The sequence below is a fragment of the Mustela putorius genome, unplaced genomic scaffold (assembly GCF_011764305.1).
Source record: "Mustela putorius furo isolate JIRA1106 unplaced genomic scaffold, ASM1176430v1.1 tig00000145_pilon_pilon_pilon, whole genome shotgun sequence".
In the NCBI taxonomy this organism is placed as follows: domain Eukaryota; kingdom Metazoa; phylum Chordata; class Mammalia; order Carnivora; family Mustelidae; genus Mustela; species Mustela putorius.
Window position 1 is genome coordinate 187,401 of NW_025421294.1, and position 23,566 is coordinate 210,966.

General features: G+C 33.7%; 1 protein-coding gene across 2 annotated transcripts in view; it reads right to left on the minus strand.

Moving 5' to 3' along the window:
* Positions 1–2,642: 2,642 nt before the first annotated feature.
* The window catches only part of TNPO1 (transportin 1), a 94,894-nt gene continuing 73,970 nt past the window's right edge, over positions 2,643–23,566 (minus strand). For both annotated transcript variants that reach the window (XM_004764476.3, XM_004764477.3), the window contains exons 15-25: positions 23,020–23,106; positions 21,789–21,896; positions 21,495–21,653; positions 21,327–21,414; positions 18,612–18,710; positions 18,305–18,400; positions 15,353–15,428; positions 14,377–14,476; positions 11,791–11,865; positions 10,806–10,948; positions 2,643–8,385 (exon numbers count right to left, since the gene is read on the minus strand). In XM_004764476.3, the coding sequence (XP_004764533.1) occupies positions 10,841–10,948; positions 11,791–11,865; positions 14,377–14,476; positions 15,353–15,428; positions 18,305–18,400; positions 18,612–18,710; positions 21,327–21,414; positions 21,495–21,653; positions 21,789–21,896; positions 23,020–23,106 (996 nt within the window). In that variant the 3' untranslated portion in view covers positions 2,643–8,385; positions 10,806–10,840. The remainder of the gene's footprint in view (positions 8,386–10,805; positions 10,949–11,790; positions 11,866–14,376; positions 14,477–15,352; positions 15,429–18,304; positions 18,401–18,611; positions 18,711–21,326; positions 21,415–21,494; positions 21,654–21,788; positions 21,897–23,019; positions 23,107–23,566) is intronic.

Consider the following 23,566-nt stretch of genomic DNA (forward strand, 5'->3'; position numbering starts at 1 on the left):
GCAGGGAGCCTGCTTCCTCCTCTCTCTCTGTCTGCCTCTGCCTACTTGTGATCTCTGTCAAATAAATAAAATCTTTATTTAAAAAAAAAAAAAAAGACTTCAGTGTTGGGATGGTGTCTGGTTTAGTCACCATCGTTTTTCCTCTGTCCTCAAATGATGCTCACCTTCATGGTTTGAAAGCACCACTTACACATCCCGTTTCCTTTCCGTAGCCAGATCTCCTCCTCTGTACTCCCAACTGCTTACTTCTCTCCCCACAGGGTGGTCTCAACCCGAATGCTAGATTTTTTTTTTTTTTTCAGTTCTAGTTAATGACATTTCCATCCTTCCGGTTGCAAGTCAGAACAAGCAAGAATCATCTTGAGTTCTTCCCTCACAATCCATCTGGATATGTTAGCAAATCTGGATTCCTCTTTTAAAACAAATCCTGGTAAGACTACAATGGTTCCTTGACTGAAGTGCAAAAATGACCTATACCTTCAGGCCCCTTCAATTACCTCTTGGATCATACGTAACTACTCTTCTCCCTTGTCAACCCCCACCCCACGCTGAAGGTACACCCTTCTTATTTGCATACCAATACCATCTAATACTCATTGCCAAACATCCATGGGCTTGCCCCTTCAAGTTTTTGCTCAACGATAACCTTCTAGACCTTTCTCTATCTCTCCACATCTCATTAAAAATACCATGTTTCCTCCCCAGCACTTGCCACCATGGAACTCACTTATTTGCATTCCTACAAGAGAATTCAAGTCCATGAAACCAGGGTATGTGCCAGTGACAGAAGACTTAAACAACTGTTAAATGTGTATGTAATATGAAGAGATTTTGTATATTGAATTTCCTAGTTAGAAAACCTTGCTATTAAATTACAACTTACAGCACACAGTATCATCCACTGATGTTGCTGCTGGGTATGGGAATTAGTATGTTAGCAGAAAGGAAGCTGGCCCACAGCCATCTCCTTTAGATAGGGAAACTGCACTAAGACATCACTGCAGACATATGCAAACATTTCAGCACAGGGACACTCATCACTTTATTTCTAAGAATAAAAAATGAGGACTTCTAAATGTGCAATAGTAGTAAGACAGTTGTGTAAACTGCCCATGCAATAATGTAGCTATCACATTGATGCAGATTAACAGGCAAATTTGGATACTGAGCACAATGCACCAATTCACTATCTTACTGTGTGCACAGAAAGTCAATTCTTAAAATGCTTGATGTTTTTTGAAAGGCAACATAAAGCTTGAAAAGGAACACTTAGAATTGTCAGGCAAGGACTGCTGTAATAGGCATGGAATGAATGGCTCTTTAGTACACCAATTTTTCCAGTTAATCAACTTTTGCCAATGGTTTAGAATTCATGTTAAATTTCTACATTGTAATTTGCAGTTGTGCTGGACTGGAGATCAATGTGGATGTTTCAAGAGGTTCTTTTACATCAAGTGAACAGGACTCTGAGGTCAAGGAGTAGAAAATGGCTGTCACAGCTTCAGCAGTTTCTGTATTCAACTGTATGGGAATGAGGAAGTCCATACTCAGGAACTGTCTAGTTCAAATCCTTTTCCCATCATTCCTGAAGAATCAGATGTACATTATGGGAGTCACATCAATTATGAACTCATGAAAAGATCAAAATGCCTATTAGTTCAAAAGGAAGTATAAAGTGAAAACAATCATGAAGTTTGCATTTTAGTCTCACTAAAATGTTCAAGACTTACCCCCCAAAAGGATTTTTTTTAGCTTCAGGCACAATTTCTGAGATTGCAGAGGCAAATCAGGATCCTGAGCAACTTAATAATTAGGCTGCCTTTGGGTATCTTCTCCTACAACCTAAATTCTAAAATCTTACACTCTTTCATAAAGATGTAATCTGTATTTTAGAGTAAGTACTATACCACCCAAGCTTCACACTTTTTAACCCCTTGCCAACATAACTGAGGTTCTATCAAATATTTTCATGAGCCGGTAACAAAAGGAAAGAAATCTGAGGAGCCTCATTTCCCTTCACATTTTTTGGGTTGCACTGATCTAATTTCAGATTCCTTGTTCTGAGGTATTCTAAATCTCAAATAAGAAAAGACTACTCAACAGTTGTGCACACATTTCTCCTGAAATATATTAATACATTTAATTAGTCACATGCAACTGTAATAATGGGTTACAACCTAAAACTATTTTTATAAGTATTAATTTCCAAAATCACAAGTTTTAATTTTTTGAAGGATAAATAGGAAGCCTTAATAGGACAAACATTCATACACATTCATGCAATCTAGCCTTACAATGTTTTATTCAGGACTTCGTCTTTTAATTCCTTTGCAGAGCAGTATTTTCTCCCTCCTTGCCCAACAAGAGCTGAATCTAGAATCTACTGTTTAGAAAATACACCAACAATAGCAGTAAAACAAGGGGCAAAATTTTTTTCTGAATTATACAAATAAAAAATACTAAATTTAAAAATGGTTGTCAAAGATGAGTGTACTATGTGTAAAAACTAAGAAAAATACCTCAAACGAGAAAAAACCCCAAACAACAAAAAACAACGCAACAAGACTTATCTGGACCCAAAATGGGGGGAGGGAGGGAAAAGAAAGCTCACTTCCTTTCATTAAAAATCAGAGTGAAACATCTATAGTTAAACAACTTTATTAACATAGTCAAGCAGTGATTAACATTCACATCTATTATGTCACATCATACAAATGTAAATACAAAATTACTACAGTACAATATATATTCTCTGCATGATCCAAAATATTTGGTGGCCCCAAAAAACTCTCTTTAAAATTCAGCAGCTTATCAAAAATTAAAACCATATTCTATTTAAAATGAAGATCTGTTAGCACAGAGTTAGACTTCAAGAAATTTAGTACAGTTTGAGAAGTTGCAGGAGGATATATTTGAAGGACACATTCTAACATAGTGTGGCAGGTACAGAAACATCAGATTTAAAGCTTTTAAGCATAACTCATACAACCTAAGTTGTCAGCAGAAAGATCCAGTTATTTATAACTAAAGCTAAAACTACTAAATTATTGCACCCAATGTTAACATGAATATTAATTGTAAAATTGCCTTATAATATGAAGTGAAGTCATTAACCACGTTTAAACATCTCTTCTCACAGATGATAATCTATTAAGTAAAATTAATTACACAGTATTGTCTAATTATTATCTCCATAAAAATCATCCAATCTTAATTTGGTTATATATCCACATAGGAGAACATCAATAAGGGAATATGGGGAAAGTACAGTGAAACCCCTTTATGAGGCTGGTATTAGGAGGGGAAAAACACTGCCTTATAGGCTAACCATGTTATATTAGGCTTTAAGGAAGATAATTAGATTTGCAAAGTCACTAACTCTGCATAATACCAAGCCATAGTAAAAGGGGACTCTATGGTAGATGAACAAAAATTGTTAACGAAAGGGAAAATACTACTTTCCTAATTAGTGATACAATGCTTGGCAAATAGATTTGGTTTTAAAATGTACAAGAGGTGAAAAAAACAATCACCGTTTTAACTTCCCTCAAAATCATGCATACAGGTTTTTTTTTTAAACAATACATTCTGGGATACAAATCACAATAAACAATTGCTATAATTAAATGTATACCTTAAAATTAATATGTATAATAATTAGGCATAAAGATAAAGAATCCTCTACATATAAGTAATACCAATGGGGGAAAGGTCTACATAAGACTGAAAAAATTAGTCACATGTCACCCGGAAAGTGTACAAGTGAATGAAACTTTTATGCAAAATTTAAGAGGCATTAGAAATATCTCCATATTTAATACAGTATGAAATGTACTAAAGTAGGTATACAATGCTCTTGCATGGTATAATTATTAGATGATATTGTTACACAGCTCTTTATTGATCTGATTTTTCAACTAGATTATCCCTTAATCTGAAGACCACAGTTTTAAGATTCCAATGCCTACACTTCAGTAACAGTACTAGTAGCAACAGTTAGTGTTTTCCCCCTTGTAATATTTGCAAAAAAAACCCAAAAAACAAAAAAACCCCCAAAAACAAAACTAAAGAACACCTCAATAAGCAAAGCTGTGTGTATTTTATTTAAAGTACTACTAAAGGATTTAAATTGCAGTTATGCATGGTACACTCTTCTCTTGGGAAGAGTGTCTTTTGCACCGTTATCTGTTAATACATTCAATATGAATAATATAGATTAATTATATGAAGCAAAAAACCCACTTTTTTCTTTATGGCGAAAGACTTAAGTTAAATTTAGACTAAAGGGCTTAAGATATAGTTACTTTAGTTCTGGCATTTCAGCTATGCAGGGTAATTTAATACAGGACCAAAAAAAAAAAAAAATCCATTTTCCTATCTTGAGGGTTTGGAGAAGAGGAGGACCAAATTAAACTCACTCTCAAGGTAAACCTGCATGCAAAAGTCTTGCCAGGAGGGATCTCACTCCCCCTAGTCTGCTAGAGTAAGGACTAGAAAATCTGACTAAATGCAAAGACTCTTCATGAAATACACTAAAAAACAAAGTTAAGTATGATGACCCCTTATAAGCATATGTCACCAAAGCAAAAAGGATACAAGAGTATTCACCTGAGATAAAACTTGTATCTGAATATTCCATAACTGAGTAGACAAAGCATTTCAATAGAGGAAAGTCAGTTGAAATTATTTTAAAATATACATCTGATCCTATTTTACAATATATGCCATTTAAGCAATTCAGATCAATGAAAAAGTCTTAACCAAAAAAATCACAGTGTTTATCAATATGTTAATTACAAAATGTATGCTACTTATTTCGTTTTTAAGATGTAATGGCTTGGTTAAGTGTCTTAAAATCTATTCTTCTGAAACCTAACTTGCATCACAAAATCAAGTAGCAATAATGTAAAGCATCAGAACTGGCTCTTCAAGATTATTTACACGTTGATTATTTGGGAAATAACCAACTAAAAAATATAAAAAAGTGATTTTTTTTTTACACAGTATGAAGTTATTAAAGAGATTAGACAATACAAAAAGCAAAATTCTTTCCTGAATAAATGAATTCTGTGGCACTAAGTTCACCTGCTAATGGACTGACTACAACACTGAACTGCCAAACATGCATTTAAATTACATTAAATACACTTTCTGTTTCCAACTTAGGTTGATCAGCAGCTTTTGTTCTGTTAGAATCCTTCAAAGAGAGAAGCTCGAACAGGAAAAAGAAGGCATATATAAAACAGTAAACACTGACCTCCTGAGGTTCCTACAACATAAAAATATTCAAGTAGAAAATCTACATCACTTAGCAGCGGCTATTTCTGTAGTTGAGCACACTAACAGCACTTTAGTGTGTAAGGAGCAGATGAAGTAAGCCGTGCTTTAAGCATGCCAAGAGGCAGAAACACTGGAATGTAACAAAGACAAACACAAGTTCATAGACATTCAGTCAACATTCAAAACTATTAAGACTACACCACAAGAATTAAGTTGCTTTATATATATCCCATGATGTATTTTTATCAGAATAAATGCTAAATCAGAGCTTACCTCAAAAGATAACTTAAATGGCTTCTGCAAATTCCTATGCTATACTATGTATCTGAAATATAAATTAGGGAGAAACAATAACCTCATGGTGAGGGGGGACACAAAAAACCCAACCCAATCAGGTTGCCAGTCGTGTTTACTTAATTTCGCTATTTTTAAATTAAATTTCCTTTTAATTTAAAAAGTTAAGTGACTACAAAAATGGGCACATTCTTACCTTATCTCTTAATTAAAAACCAACTTTTAATCAAATAGGTGACAAACTGCTTTCAGTCAATAGAGTTGTCAATCACAGGTCCAGATAACTTTATTGAAGGTTGTTTTTATATGTTTGTTTTAGTAAAGTGTTTACAGAAGCATTTTGCCATTTCCTCCAACTTAAATTTTATTTATTCCAGAATACTAAGGTATCCTCCCATATTAAATTCTAAAGAATATTTGAAAAACTACAGACTATAAGTAGGATTTAAGGATAAAATAGCTACTCTAATCAGGTTTTGAAGACTATGAAGCAAATTTTGAGCTTCCAGCGAAGCCAGTTACTAGAAAGCAAAATGCTACATACCCTTTGGATCCAACTTATAATTAAAAACAAACAAACAAAAAAACCCAAAAAACTGGACATTGTAAAATAGGATTTAATTTCAGGCTCTACAGACTGAAATTTGCAAAGCCAAAGTAGAGGAAAAAAACGTGAAAGAACATGTTTTAAAAAATACACACATATACACACACACACAGTAACAAAAACCTTTTCTGCATGCTACCATGCATCTGAAATTTTTTGAAACGGTATTTTTAAATTCACACGCATACAGCTCAAACTTCAGTGCAATGGCTGTATCATTCAACACCTTTAGAAGAACAGAACCATGCAAAGAGGAGCAACTGCTTATAAAAATGGTTATTCAGAATTTATTCTGCAATGCAAAGGTGACAAACTAAAATATAAAAAGGTTGTTATGGCTTAACATTTTTGTTGCAGATTAAATATGCAGCATTGAAAAATGGAAAGGTGTGGCTTCATCTCTGACCAGCAGAGTTAAAAAGAAAAAAATCTCTCCATTTTCCTTCATCATCATGGGATACACTGTTCAGGCAATCCAAATTAATAAAGACTTGCACTTCCATATGCACACAAGATCAAGTGTACCAGTTAGGATTTCACATTCACAGTATATAAGAAAATACACATGGAAGGAAAAGTAAAGGGTTAACTTAACAAGGATTTATTCACAGGAATACATGTAAGTAGAGAAAAATAACAGAAAAGCTAAACAAATGAAATGAAGAGGATCCAAACCAACTTTCACTCTGTAGCTTTTTACTTGCACCCTGTGTGCATATATCTAGGGCACAGAGGGCCACCAACATGCGCCAATACAGTGTAGGAACCCTGCATTACATCCATTAACTTAAACATATCTTTAAGATCATGCTTTGAACAAAAAAAGAAAGCTTAGAAGGCAATATGTTGAGTGGGAATAAACATTGAAATATAGCAATCATGTCTTCAACTTCTACAATTGTCTTTATGTGCCAACTAACATTTACGCAGCCTCTTACAGATCTTTTACCATGTATTTTAAGTTTTAGAAGTTTTGATAAAATCACTAGTAGTATATAACCATGCAGAAAGCACATCACACTGACAGCACAGAGGCAAAGATTTTGCACAGGTATATCAGCTTTCCACATTGTGCAGGTTACACACAATACAATATCAATCTTACTCCTAACAAGATCCTAAAAAGATATTTCAAGGCCTAGCTGTAAACTACAGTACTTTATATCTATATTCTTAATAAAAATAAAAAATCCACAAATCTTCAAAAAGGAATTTTAAATGCAGGGCTATATTGAATTGGTAAACTGCAACACAAACTGGCGCCACAGAGGTAAATGAATACCAATCTCACTCTATGCGATGCAAGCATGCTACTTTCCCACTAATTTAAAGTACTTTCAATCACTATGAGCCAGAATGCATGCCTGAACCTTAAACTGCACTTTAAAAAGAACGTCTTGGCCTAGAAATTAAATCTAATGAAGTACAACCATCAAATTATATCCACTACATTAATGTTTTAATGCAAAATCAAGATGTCAATCTTTAGTCTGATATGCCCAACCCCATTTATTCCTCCCTCCCTGCCCACCCCACAAAAGTAAAAGGAGTGACTCATTTGGCATTTCACAGGGTGCTTCATTGTTTAAATCTGTTTTGTTTTATTTCCAACTTTTTTTGGGGTACCTTAAATTGTAACTTCCAAGAACCTGCTTCTACTATGGGTAGGCAAGCTGATTTTAATTCTATTAGCTTCATTTGTGTAGTTCTTCATCAGCATGCAAAAACAAGGCCCCAACACGTGGGAAAATTTATAAAAATCTTTAAATTAAGGAAAAAAAAAGCTTCTTTACTGTTTGTAACCCCCATTCTTAGGTTTCCTTTATTGTACGCTATAGAATTTTTCATCTTTCTTATCCCTATGCATCATTTATGTGGTTCTTGTTTTGGTACAATTCCCCATAATATTCCAGGATGTACTGTTTTGTGAGTAGACTGAATAGGTTTTGTTTTTGTTTGTTTTTTTGCTTCTTCACATCCAGTGCGGAGTTGTAATTGGAGACAGATTTCCACCCACAAAGGCTCCAGATGTTAAAACGTTTCCCAACATCGACTTAATACAGTGACGGCAACACCTCCCTCCCGCCCCTCCCAGTAGGGTTGGGATTGTACTGTATTCCCTACTGGTTTACCCTTCCCCCCTGTAAAGGGTAACATTTTCCCTGGGTGCAGAGGCTCCCTCATAGTCTCCAAGACTGAAGGACCTGTAAGAAAACAAAACAAAGCAATTTTATATTTTAAAACAGTTTCTCTTAAAGCCAGCGAAATACAAAATTAATCAAGTAAGAATGCTATCTCTAACCAGAGAAAATGAAAACTGGACAAATTGCCTAATAAGATCATGCCAGCAGTCACTGATAACCCATGTTAATACCTTCCCCTATGGCTTTCAATAGTCATTTGTGTCAGATATGAAAAGTGACACCAAGCTGAGGACAAGCAGAGAGGCGTGTGGAGCTCTACATTACATAGATGAAGTTCAATGGATGCCCTGTAGGATGCTATCAATCTAATTCTCTATCCCCCCGATTGGTTATTCCTCACTTGTTTAACAAGATGTCTTACTTTCTGCAAAAATCAAGTAACACTTTCTTTAAAACAATCCTTTAACTTGGTGAGAATGAAAACATTATCCTTTTTTACCCCAGTATGTCCAATATTAAGCAAACCAAAAAATCTAATCCATCAAAAAATAAAGGGACATTACTTCTTGTTGGTTGTCTGATGTTCTAGCTTAGGAGGCACTAAAGGTATTCATAATACACTAAGTTTACTAGATTCAGTAATAGCAAAAAAATAAATTTTAGGGGTGCGTGGGTGGCTCAGTGGGTTAAAACTTCTGCCTTCGGCTCAGGTCATGCATAATCTCAGGGTCTTGAGATTGAACCCCACACTGGGTTTTCTGCTCAGCGGGAGCCTGCTCCCCCCACCGCCTGCCTCTCTGCCTACTTCTGATCTCTGTCAAATAAATAAATAAAATCTTAAAAAAAGGTAAATTTTAACATCTCCTAGATGTTCCTTACAAATAATTCTTTTGACTCTATCCCACACAATCGTTTCCTATGTTCTCAGACTTCTTGATATTCCTGTAAAGAACCTTTTCAACACTAGCAGTTATAATGGTAACCACATAAAGAACTAAAATCAGATCACTAGGATATTGTAACCAGCACCTAATGCTGGTCCTTTCACAACAAAAATCTACTAACCACTCAAGCCAAATACGGGGTATATATGAAGATTGAAGTGGATTCACAGAGAACGATTAGCCCATCTGTGGGAAAGTACAAGCAGCACCTTCTCCCTGCCTCTGAAAAAAGTCAGGAATAGAAGATAGTGATCCACTTTCATCTCTAATTAGGAAACAGGTAACTATTTTATGCCTCATCTCAGAACACGATCAACTCAATAAATCAATGTAACTGGTGACATGATAGGGATACAGAAGTTACCAAATCTGCAAGTGCTAAACACTCAACTCACTACTGTATCATCTCTCAGGCCCTGATGTTAAGAGTCATTCTCATCCATGACATTCTCACGATTTAATATAAAGACAATTAAACACTATTTCAAAATGCTAAAGCCACAAAACAGCCACGAGTACTCAAAACTACAGGGGGACAATACACAAAGGGCTCTGAGATATTCCAGAGGCTGCAAGTCCATTTTTACTGCCTTATAGGTTATACAGCACGGATGTGGAAACCTTTTCAGGTTTAAAATCTAGCTCCAAGTAAATGAACAGAAGAGCAAACAAAAACTCCAACAAAGGAGATAATTAAATTTGGTGGACATCTTTTGGACACACACAGAGTATACTCTCTGAGCCCTCCAGTCAATTATGTCTCAGTTCATGTTCAAAACCTAAAGAAGTGTATCCTTATTCACTGTACTGACCCATATTCCTAGCATTTATTGAGCCAACTTAGTGTGTTAGGTAATATACTTAGTTCTGGCATCACATATAATTTTAATCTTCAACATAACAAAAGAACTGAAGCCGTGAGATCAGGATTGTTAGTTTGATTTAAGAACAGAAAAACTCAAGGAACAAGAGTCCAAATGGACTTACCCCTCTACTACCCCAAATCCAAACAGACTCATCCATTGTCCATTTTAAAATACAATGCAGGTCACATGGTAGGTGCTCAATAAAATACATGTTGAAAAATGAATATTAAATATTCCCATCTGCTGAGCCCAAAACTAGTTGCAATTCTAGCAGGCTTTTCTCAAAAGCTCACAACACAGACGTCCTTGATGTATCAGAGACTATAAATTTAAACTTCAAAATAATCTTTACCCTAACAAAGTAAATGTGGGTGACTTCTTACAGGCCAAAAATTTTAAAAACAGGCATTAGTTTGTTGAGTAATCCAAACAGCATACCAATTTGGTTTTCTTTTTACTCAGGATTCAAAGCAAAACAATGCATTTTACCTTGCTTGCTAGTTTCTAAAGAAAATTCTCTAGCTTTGATTTTAAATTTCAAGGCTAATATAGCCTGAGTTTTACTCAACCTCTGCAGAAAACATACAGCTTTTATTCTACTCAGTAATTTTAGATTGTAGATCCAAGTTTCTTTACCCTCAAAAACTTCCGCAAACTTCTTAAAACTTACCCCTAATTATGGGACTGCAGCTTAAGTGTATGAGATTAAACACCGTAAAAAGCTGCAAGACGCTCTTTTAAGGGAAGCGGAAACTGGTCAGAGAAACGCCTCCAATTTTCATCCCCAACTTGATTTTTAAATCCGTGAAGGATCTGCAAGAAGTGAAAAAAATCATTAATTCATCACTAACAGGAGAAAAATTCCAATCTGCATAGCTTCTGAAATAAAACACTACTGACTTTATTTTTCTAAAATTTTATCAATTTTAAATCAATGGTTCTCAAACTTTGTTGGATGCTGTACCACTACATGTCTTACCTAAAAGCACCTTATAATATATTTTAAACCTTGGTTTGAAAAGTTTAGAATTCAAGCAAGTGTCCTAGTAACAGATGCACGCTAAGCAAACTCTGACCTACTACTAATGGACAACAAAGTAGAGAATTCATCCAATGGATAAAATTTTTATGTCACATAAAAGTTTTCTCAACCTGGAAATATATAAAGCTTTAAGTTCATGTCTGCAATCACAGCTGACAAATTCTCGGATAAGAGGATTCAAACAGGTAACAACATTTTATTCTTATTTTGTTATGGTTGAGTACTGACCAGAATGAATCCAAAGGGACACTACTAAAACAAAGAACTATATAGACTTAAGCCCCGTGGAAACCATTTCAGATTTACTTTATTCAACAGTTTACATTATACTCCAAATCTCAGTCAGCTGTCTTTGAAAATATATGCTGCTTTGGGTAGGTGGGATGATGGGACATCAATCAGGAGTATTGCTTGAGAAAATATTTTTGAAGTGTGTGCTCTTCTGATAGAGTCACTGCTGTACCTTTAAAAAAGATCAATATAGATGATCTACCAATATTGATCCGAAGCAAAGAGTCTAGTTCTATATGAAATGTAAATGTAATTTAAACTTTCCAACTAGTCTTGTAATAGTCCCAAGATGTTTATCATGGAGACTTTATAGTTACCTTACCTTACAGAACATGTCTCTCAGATCATCTTTTGGGTTAATCCACGATGCAACAGCATCACAAAAAAATATAAAATCCTGTAACAAGCAGGAAATACACCTTAGGTTGCTATTTGTCAAACACAGCACAATGTACCTATCACGACAGAATCCTACCTCAAAAAAATTTTTTTAAAAAAATCAAGTATGATAAGAAATTATAAAATAATGGCTGTCCCTATTATTCCACCATCAAGGAATCTCTACTCATTCAGTTTATACTGGAATTTAACGTGCTTTTAAAATTTCTTTTTACACCACAGAACCCCTGTCTAGTAAATATGTAGCACCAACAATGGAATTAAAGTACCAAATGAGCACCAATCTTAAAATCTTAATCCATTCATTCATTAATTAAATTACTGAATTAAAGAAATACATAAATTCAATCATCTCACAGCTGTGACTGGACTAGAAAGAATTTAAAGCAAGTTAAGTATATGTCAAATAAGCTTGATTTGAAGTTTAGTAATTAATAGATCTAAATTTCAGCATGAAATTTAAAGAAAATGACCAAAAGCTAGAAGAAAAACTACTTATATAGTTATAATACCTATCGAAACCCAAACCAGAGTGAACAAAAAAGAGAACAAAAAAACCCAATGTTCAATTACTAGGAAAAACTGCATTACTCTCATGATAAGAACAGGTGACAAAAGGTATATGCTTTAAGTGTTTTATTTAAATACTTTTTGATCTAGACTATCATACTGAAACAGCAGTTCAATATAGAGCACTTAAGATTACTGCTTATGTTCTGATATGTCAACTATTTAAAATTTTACTAAAGTCAGAGAACTTTCTTAATTTCAAAATTTACTGACTGAAGTATGTGCATAAAACACACATTTAAGCAATTAAAATTCCAGGTGCCTGAGGTTCATGGTTTATTCGAATTATGATTCTTTTTCTTCCAAATATCAAAGTCTCATGTTATAAAAATTAAAATATTTACATATCTAAAATTTGTGATGAAAATTTAAACATAAAAAATAACACTTAAGATATTTTCTTCTAACCACATCTAAATAAAATACGTAAAAAGCAGAGATTTGTACTAATTCTTAAGTTGGTAGTGATTTACTGACCACATATATACGTGTTACTCTCACCATCTTAAATGTTAATTTGAAAACAAAACAATAAAATCCTGATGGGAAAATGTTTCTTCTTAATATAATATACATTGTGTCAGGTAACTCTAAAACACATTTAAGATGACATAAAGTTCTTAAGTATTGAAAAAAAACAAACTTAATCGCAGGAGGTTATTTTGCAACTAGGGACTATTTCCAAAGATAGCACCCGGCTTGTTTTCATACAAGTTATTGTTTTACAAATGTGAAGTAAGTCAAAAGACTTTTTCCATTTCTAATTTACAAGTTTTCAATGCCTATCACTACATTAATTTGAATTTTCAAGCCGGTAATTAATAATGTTTCTAAACAAATTACCACAGTCATTAACACAAGACAAGAGGTATCAGAAAATATTGACTGAAAGATGTTCAAAGCATGTGTCTCCTGGAAATGAAAGGTTATTTTCTTGAAAACATGTCCCATAATTTCTTTTCCTTACCATTCACCTGCTGAGTAACCTGGGATACTTTTACCTAGAGTTCCACAGCCTGCATTCTGTTGATTTCATACACATGGTGTCAATCAACATGTTCCTCCGGTGTGTGTGTCTTGCAAACTGACACCTGGATCCAGAGGTTATCAGATTCATATCTGATACTTCCACCAAATAATTTTTTAAATGCTAAAAATGTCCAGATACTATCTAAACTAAGGAAACAAGAGAAATAAATCCTAACCTCTCCAAGTTATAACAGTTTCAATGGTTAATTCAGTATTCTGTTTTGTTAACTACTGAATTTCTAAGTTTATTTCTAATTCCGTGGGTCACTCTCTTAACCCGAAAACAAACAAAACAAAACAAAACAAAACAAAACAAAAAAACCCCACCATAATTTGTTTTGGGGTGCCTGGGTGGCTCAGTGGGTTAAGCCTCTGCCTTCAGCTCAGGTCATGATCTCAGGGTCCTCGGATCGAGCCCCTCATTGGGCTCTCTGCTTGGCAGGGAGCCTGCTTTCTCCTCTCTCTCTCTGCCTACTTGTGATCTCTCTCTCTCTCTCTCTTTCTGTCAAATAAATAAATAAATAAATAATCTAAAACAAAAAAACAAACAAACAAAAAACCCCCACAGCAACAACAACAACAAAAACAAAACAACAAAAAAACCACCATAATTTGTTTTGGGGTGCCTGAGTGGCTCAGTGGGTTAAGCCTCTGCCTTCAGCTCAGGTCATGATCTCAGGGTCCTGGGACAGAGTCCCGCATCGGGCTCTCTGCCTGCCTCTCTGCCTACTTGTGATCTCTGTCAAATAAATTAATAAAATCTTTAAACAACAACACATAATTTGTTTTTATTATCTTTGAAAAATAAGTGGTATGTGATACTTTCATAATTAAAGTGTTAAAATAATTCACCCTTTAAAGTTTCATTATTCAGAAGATTAAAATTTAAAAAATCTTTGTGACATCTTACTTGGATTACTCCACTGGGATTCACACTGATCATGGTACAAATCCCACGAAACGCTGAATCCTTTTCCTCATTGTCCCTTATGTTTCTCAGAGAGGTGCACCTATTAAATTATAGAACTGAGATTAGCATTTAAATAAAAAGCAGGTTCAATCACAATACTAATGGACAGTATTTAATGGAATAAGCACACAGTATAGGTAATGTTTAGATTCAAAGAATTTTCATGAAGTTTAAGTTTCTCATTCTCCCGGTATGGCTGGCTCATCTTCTAATCTCAATATAGTGGAAGCCTTGAAATTCACATTTTCTTATTAATAGATTGCATCTATAAAATGGACAGTTGATTTTAATCTCCCATTTAAACTTGAAGTTGAGCCAAGAGTATGTTATTTTAAAAACTGTATTATAACTTGTATTCCATTAAACACTACTAAAAATGACTTGAATTGAAAGATTATCAATTGAAAGAAGCAGAACATAGGATATACTGCCACAATATAAACTATTATTACACAACTTATGGTGTAGATGTTTAACTTTAACATTAACAAGCAAATAAAGTTTTTATACATAACATAATTTAAACATGTATTTCTTAATGCAATCCAAGTTTTCAAATTAATTCTAAAAAAGAAACAATGCAAAAACCTAAATTTATAGAATTTGCATGCATCTTTATTTTACTGGTGGATATTTAAATGCTTTTCATGTATAATCAAGCTTTTTAACACAGCAAGCATGTGACAATCTTATCCCATGCATCAATTAGTCGTTAGCCACAACATAAAATAAATATACATGACGATGCTACTGAAAAACCTCACAAACCTGATAGGACAAGATTAGTCACATGGTTGGCAATGATTAAGGATTGTGATTTTTGTAACCAACTGAAAATATATCTAAAAGTGAGATAGAAAGAGAAAGAAAGAGTGAAGAAAAATGAATTAAAAAAAAAAGATTGAATAATACACACCAGGGTCTTATAAACTGCTGTAGCATGGGGGCCACCTCTTGAGGACAAACGTAACCAAGACGACCAATTGTTATTGCTAAGGTAACGCAATCACGGTTATACACCACCAAACGCCAACCAAGACATGAGCAAATGAGGGGGAAGGAGAAAAAATAAAGAAAAAACAACAAATAACTCAGAAACAGAAACCAACAGAATTTGTGTATGATAATAAACATAAGATTTCACCAGTGCTGTTTATTACCACCCCCTAAAATAAGGGGCAGCAACATATATGGCATACTCTTGGAAAAAGGAAAACAAAAGGAATTAAAAAAACTTTAAAGATTGAGAGAACACCAAAAACCATGAAGTGCTTTTCTCGCTCAATCAAGTAAGAAGAAATTCTGTTAATAAAAAGATGAGCGATTAAAATGCATGGATTTAGAGATTCTCCATTCAAAGTCAGTTGAAATTTCAGAATTTAATAATGAAATCTATGTTTTTCCCCCAAGAATTATTAGTAAATGCGAATGATTACATTTCTGAATTATTTACTCAAACACAGTTCTCAGAAGTTAAAACAGTTGAAATTTCTTTACTTCTCTACGTCTTTTTAAATAAGTGATTTCCAATCTTTCAAAATCACCTAGAAATTTAATCGCAATTTAGGTAGTTCTGTTTGTTAACATTTCTAAAATGAACCAGTGGACTTTTTGTTGCTTGATATCAAAATCAACCATCAAATTTTAGGGGTTACAGTATACACCTAATGAATGAATTGGAAAATTGCTGTGCGGTTGCCAAATTCCATTCCAATTAACCTTTGATGGTGATAATCATGGTAACAATTCAGATAATAGCCCACTAATTTCAAACCATTATTTGACATTAAGAAAATTTACAGTCCACTGTAATGATATGTGGACAAAAGGAACAAACACATAATCTGTCTTTGCTATAAAAGGCATAGCACAAAATAGGTAAGACATTATACTGATCACATGCTAGAATTTTACTTAAAAATTTCGAAGTGGGAATTACTCAAACATATTCACCATCAAAATTCATTCAGGAAGTCCTTAAACTTACGAAGGGCTAAAAGAAGTTGCAACTCAGAACTGCATTCTGCAATTCAAAGGTACATACATATAAATACATTTATACACAACGGGAAAAAAAAATACAAACAGAAAACAAACCATAAGGTGCTTTAATGGTGTTCTCTCAAAAACTTACAGGTTAACCTTTCATAAAAAAAGGGTGGGGGAGGGTAAAGAAAAATGTTTAAGGATTACTTGAAGCAAACTACACAGATAATACTAAAATCCAGCAGATTCATATGAAGCAAGAGAAAGAAAACCTATGTTCAAAAGACACAAACTATGCAACATTCTCATTAAACAGGCAAGTATGAACAATCCAATGAAACATGCGATAAAGCAGATGATGGTCCATTGAAAAAGTTCAGTGTAGGATATACTAATTGGAAAAAGAGCAAATAACTGCATGTACTTAGAATTGGCTTTATGAAATATTAAGAAGACAGTAATTAAGTTGCTAAAATCTACAGACATTAGCCACGGACAATGGTTTTATTTTTGTTAATTAACACCCACTTCCCCCTTTTGGATAAGGAATAATGGGAACATTTTCTGCAGCCACTTGTGATAAGATTAATCCAGTGAATCCCAAGTGCTTTTCAATCATATCAATTTAATTTGTCAACTTGATGGACATTATCAACTTCTTGGTTTACAGTAAAATAATAATTAGAATATAAACTTATAAATAAAGCCAATTTGTTAAAGGAACTATCTATAAATTCACAAGCTGATATCCCACAAGAAACTTTAATATACATTACATTCAACATTTATTTGCAGTTATGCATTCACATTTAAAAATAAATAGGAAGTTTCTTTAGGTTCAACAGTAATTTTATAATGGCAAGTGTTCCAAATCTGAATGTCATGTATCGGTACTGCATTCTAAAGAAATAAAAACCTGACAAGATTTCATAACCATCCTAATACATAGGTTTTTATACTTTTCAGCAAGAAAATCTAATTCACGTCACTATATAAACAGTACCCATACAGCCAAACAGCTATATAACTGTTTCTTAATTCAAAGATTTCCTTCCATACCAATAAACATATCAACTTTAATCACATTAAAATATTCACCTTCTATAATTAAATATAAAATTAAAATGCCTTTGAAAACAAATTTTCTTATTTAGAAGACCTTATTTTAATCTTCATATAGTATTTTGGTAAAACCCTCACTGACTATGAATATATTTACTGGAATTATATCTTAGTTATATAAAGAAAAGGACGTGCCTGATTGAAAACAAAATTCACATCTTTTATCATTATTAACAAAAATCAGGGTGGGTGGAAAGAAAAAAATCACCCTGGAATGTGTTCTATAGTATGGAAGGTACTCTTTAATATCAACATGCTCTCTATAAATGCAAAAGAGAAACAAGCCTCCTGAATAAAAATCCCATAAAGTACTGCCTTAAGTTCCCAATTTGAAGGAAAATAATACAATCAAATACAAAATACACATGCCACTGTTAACCAATTAGCCTCTACACTGATGTCTATTTTTGACTACAATTTTGTAGATTAAAATTAAAAAAAAAAAAAAAAAAATTACTTCCCAGCTGCCAGTTACTCTCTGAATTAATATAAATTAAAATTCATATTGTTCAATAGTTATTTTAGCTGGGGTCCATTTGAGGGAGTATTTAAACACATAATAGGGGGGAGTGTTTTTGAAAGTCTCTGAAAATTGGTTATGCAATATAGTTAAAACAATACATACTGTCACTGAAATCTCAAATAGCTGTTAATAATAAGCTGTGTTTCTAAAGCTAGTTTTGCTTTGGTTTCTCTACGCATCTTAACTTTAAAAGGCAAATAGTTTTCTCTTCACCATAACAGTTCAGTCATATGGTACCTGTATTCTCTAACAACGTCTTTGGTGTGTTGGGTCTGTTAATGATTTCTACAAGCTGGTGCAACACCATAGGAATATAAGGCTGCATCTCTATACCTAAATCACCCCCAAAAGAGAAAACAAAACAGAAAAAATTTAATGTTAAAATATCAACATAAAATATTCTGTTCCCTTTATTAACTGTGACATAAGTTAATAATAAATATTTATGTATAAAACTCATTTAGGTTAAAAAGAAAAAGCAATTACAAAAGTATTAAGGCATCTAAAAATTTACAGTGCTTTTAAAAGGGGAGAAGGATCTTACCCATCTGAATGGAGATTTCTCCAATTGCCCATGTGGCATTATTGCAGACTGAAATGAACTCTGGATTTAGGTTGGTTCCCAGTATAGGCATGAAATCAGCTAGAAGAAAAATTTTTTAATAACTATGTAGTAAACTTTTCAACAGCAGTGTATTGTGCTTTAAAGGAACTCTACTAGGTGGAAACTGAAATCTAGGCAAGAAATACCAATTTTTAAAAGATTTTAATAAAATTTAATTTTAGGAAAATAAAAAAGGCACTATCTGGCCACTGAACTTTCTATGAAGTAGACCAGGAAACATTAATTTCGGTCTATTTTAGGTATCATTAAAATGAGTTGGTCAGAGTAATCACTCTTGTGATCAGATGGAGAAAATTTAAATTAAAAACGAGGAAAACATGATATGACTTTCTTCAAAGCTAGTTTTTCACACGCACAAATATTTTTTAAAAAAATCAATGATTTTGGCTTTTAAAGAACTTTGACCTTAGTGTTCAGATTGTGATCTCTAAATATCATTTTCCACTTAAAAGGAATGAGGGCTCTCAGAGAAATGTCTCATTGCAGGCTAAAGGCAGGAAATGTACAAAACAAGCCTGGACTATTTTGTCATACCAGGAAGGACTAAGGAGCAAATTTAATTAAGCTCCCACTGCCAGTGGTAGGACAATTTGAGCATCATGAATTCATACTGACACTCAAAGAAGAATCAAACACAAACAAAAACTGAACTCTGAAACACAATATAGATACCTGTGGAAGATGCTGGGAATCAATTCATTATTTTGAAAACTGGTAAACAAAGAGAAAGAATCAAGTAATTATCCTGCCTCCCCTGTATAGTTTGTACCTCATGGTAATATTACACTGGTATGAGAAATGTCTCTATGTATATATTCTCACTGTTAAATCAAGAATTAGAGTAGCATCCTTTTTTTAAATCCCCAATAAGCTTTTTAAAGATTTTTTTTTTATTTAATAGAGTGCAAAACTGAGAGAACTCACGGAGGGACAGGGAGAAGCAGACTGGCCGCTAAGTGGACAGCCCTATGTGGGGGTTGATCCCAGGACCCTGAGATCATGACCTGAGCTGAAAGCAAACACTTTACTGAATGAGCCACACAGGCACCCTAAGTTAATAGACTTAAAGCCAGAGTTTCTAAACCTCAACAATACAATAATTTTGTCCAGATCATTCTGCCATTGGGGGAGGGTGGTGCACATGAAGGGCACTGTATCACGCATTTGTTTGATCTTTAGCAACATTCTTTGCCTCTACCTACTAGGTACAAATAACACACCTCCAGGGTTAAACAAAATGTCTCCAGACACTAGCTGATGTAGTGTTACAATTGCCCCTCGTTGAAAGAACCCTGATCTAGAAAATAACCATCATGGCCAATAACATTAAAAAAAAAAAAAAAAGAAGAGAAAAGAAAAGAAAAAGGTAGCTAGACACAGTATACCTCCTGAAGAAGATACACATGGTTTGTAAAGTCTGAAAAAAAAAAAAAAGTAAAAAAGAAAAGAAAAGAAAATCCTTCATACAAGTTTAAATTCATAAAAACTAAAGCAGGTGTTAAGTATTGGTAGAACAAGCTTTCCATAAAATAAGAATTCATTACACTTTCATTTAGAGTAGTCAGGCTTAAACCTGAGGGTTTAGCACAGCATAATTAACGTTATTACTCAAAGTTCAGAAATACAGTTGTTATTCAAAAGCACAACTGCGAATTGGGTCAAGTTGGTCAAAGGGCACAAAATTCCAGTAATAAATAAATCCTGGCATTGCACTATATGTTATGATAACTATAGTTAATAATACTGTAATATAAATTCCAATATTTGGAAGTTATTATGAGAGGTCTTAAAAGTTCTCATAATAAGAAAAAAAAAATCTTTTCAGTACATGAGGTGATGGATGTTAACTAAACTTACTGTGATTTTGCAATATATGCCTATATCAAATTAGGTCATACAGCCAAAACTGACACATGTTATATGTTAATCATATCTCAATATAACTGGGGGCAGAAAGCTGAAAAACCCAAAGTACAACTGTATCAAATGAAAAAACAATTTCAGGTCCATGTTTTAAACCATGGTCCACGAAATCGTGTATTTTAAGAAACTAGCATCCAAAACGCTGGGATATAGATTCTAAAGAAAACCAAAAAGCCACTTAAATCCACGATTTTGAGAGCAGTTCAGTTTACGTTATTCAAGAACCTCTTATTGTCACAAAAGGCTAAGACAATGCTGTAATGTTAAAACAAAAACAAATTGTTACTTAAAGTAAATGCTTTGGAAAGTTTCCTATGATATCTGAAAAAGTACACTGGTTTATGAGAAAGGCTATTATTACTTGTGGGTACCTCTAACCCCCGCAGAAGAATGTTACTCAAAAGTTACCAGTAAACTAGCATATGGTACCAAGGTTACACAGGTGGCATGTCCTTCACACTAAAGTAATACTTTTCCAGCTTTTCTCCAGTCATACTATAAATGAGTGCCTCATGACCGGCTCAAAAGTGATCACGAATTTAAGGGAGCAATGACATTCTCATCCTACCTGTTTCACTCAAAGCAGCTTTAACTAGTATAGTATGTATTTATAAACGCTGGGATTCCATGACATTTCAGTTTAATAACAGAGAAATATAACTGATGTAAAACTAATATTAAGCACATCATAGCAGTAGGAAATGTTCATACCTATACAAGGCTTAACATGCTGAAAGCAAGCTTTTGTCAGGTCACCTAACAGGGCGAAGGAACTCTGCCGAACTTCTGGCATTTTATCCTACAAGGAATAAGAAGAAATTAACCCCAATGTGACACAGAGCATCAGGTTTTAATACATTTTAATTTAACAAGTCTCACCTGCATGCACTGATACATTAGTGTTAGAATGTTACTTCGGGCTACTAGCTGTTCAATGTTGCCTCCAAGGCCTTCAGCCAGGCCACTGAGTAAATCAAGAGCCACTATCATAAAATCTTTATCAGGAGCCTCATACTGATCTGGTTGAGCATTGTTCAGCTGAAATTAGACAAAAGTTTCAAAAAACTTAGTTTGAATCAATTAGATGAAAAAAATTTGTATACATTATGTCTATCCTTAGAAAAATGCTTATGATGCGAGGGGGAGTAGATGTAACTATTTTTTTTAAAATACCATGGCTTGTGCAAGAGTCTTCTGTACTAGGTTTACACAACGCTGGTACACAGGTTCACAGTATGGAAGGAAACCAGACTGCAGGGCTGTGGCAACTGAAGATAGGCACTAAAAAGAATAAAGGAAAATGTAAATTTCTGGACATACTTAAAAATTATGATAAATGCTTACAAGAGTACTCAGTAAGTTTCCGGTCATGTGTGAGCCTGCTCTACTATTCTACAATAGCAGGTTATCTTTTCAGACCTCTCCTCTTTGGATGCCACTCAACAAATGCTGTTCAGATTGTGGAAGTTTCCTCAAAAAAGTTTCTGTAAGGAACATTATCCTTGGAGAACCAGATTAGGTATTACATATGCTTATTTTTTTCATCAAATATAAGATATTTGTTTATCCTTTCATGATTAATGATATGGGTGGAGTTTTAATAAGGATACCCTGAGCGCCTGCCTGAAAGTAAATCTATTTAAGCATAATGGTTTTTCTTGTTTTTGCTGGGCCAGAATCAGCCACTGCTCTTAGTCATGGAGGTTTTTACTTCTCTGGCTAGGGACAACCACAGCAGAAATGATGACCCATGAAATGACAGGGGAAACAAGAATGGCAATGACTGAAATGGCTCTACCAGCATCAATTCATGTAAATTATCATATTTGATTGCATGTTCAGTTATTTGAGTAACATATCAACTACCAAACCTCCAAATGGGCAGAAAGGGTATGAAGCAAAGTCCTTCCCTTATCAGCACCAAGACTCCATTCTACTTCACATATGACTAAATGTGTGTATATACAATAGGTATATAACACACCAAATAATTTAAACTATATCAACTGTCATGGTATAGCTATGTATCTATATAAACAAATGCAATTTAATAGAGGACCTATAAGCTGATATGGAAACATCTCCAAGTTAACTGATTAACACTGAAGCCGAGCAGGTGAGAAAACATGTAATATAATCATTTGATGACCTAAAGAAAAAGAAAACAAAAACCAACCAACTTAACACATCCATTATGGGTTTTCTGTTTAACAGTATTTCTTAGTATGGAAGTACCATAATTAACTAAGGGCAGTTACCTACTTATTCAGCATTTTAATAGAAGTGATTCAAAATGTTCATCTATTAATATTTTACTCATCACATATTCCCACATTTTATATTTACAGATGTATTTTGATGAAACATGCTATTAGATTAACTAAAGGTTACCAGCTCAGCATACCTCAAGTAAAGGGAAGAGATCTTTATCTTCATCCTTTAACATGTTCCATTTCTGGATCAGTGGAGGCATTAACATCTGAATATATTCCTATTTGTGAAAAACACATAAAGCTCCACTATCATATATCATACAAGCCTTTTCTGGGTCTATGAAAATTAAAATCCATTTAGAGTAATCGTGTAAAATTATTACAGAATGCATTTTAAAGACTCAGTCTGCTCTCCTAATTAGCACATTTAAAATTTTTATTTTCTGCTTTTTTATAACCTTGTTCTATTTTTAAGTCACTGTATATCCTTTTTGAAATAAAATGTATACAAGTATACCACTACCCAAAAATTATTTGATCAAAATAGGGATAATCTGTGTAAGTTTTACTCTGAATGAGCTTTTAACATATAGTATGGTCCTTGCTGTACACTATGTTAGAAATGACAGGTAAGCTTACAGAGGCATTTGTATAATACGATTCATAATCATTTAAGCATCTTTAAACTTTAGAATCCATAAATAAATATATAAATAAGTACTAAATAAACAATGGTAA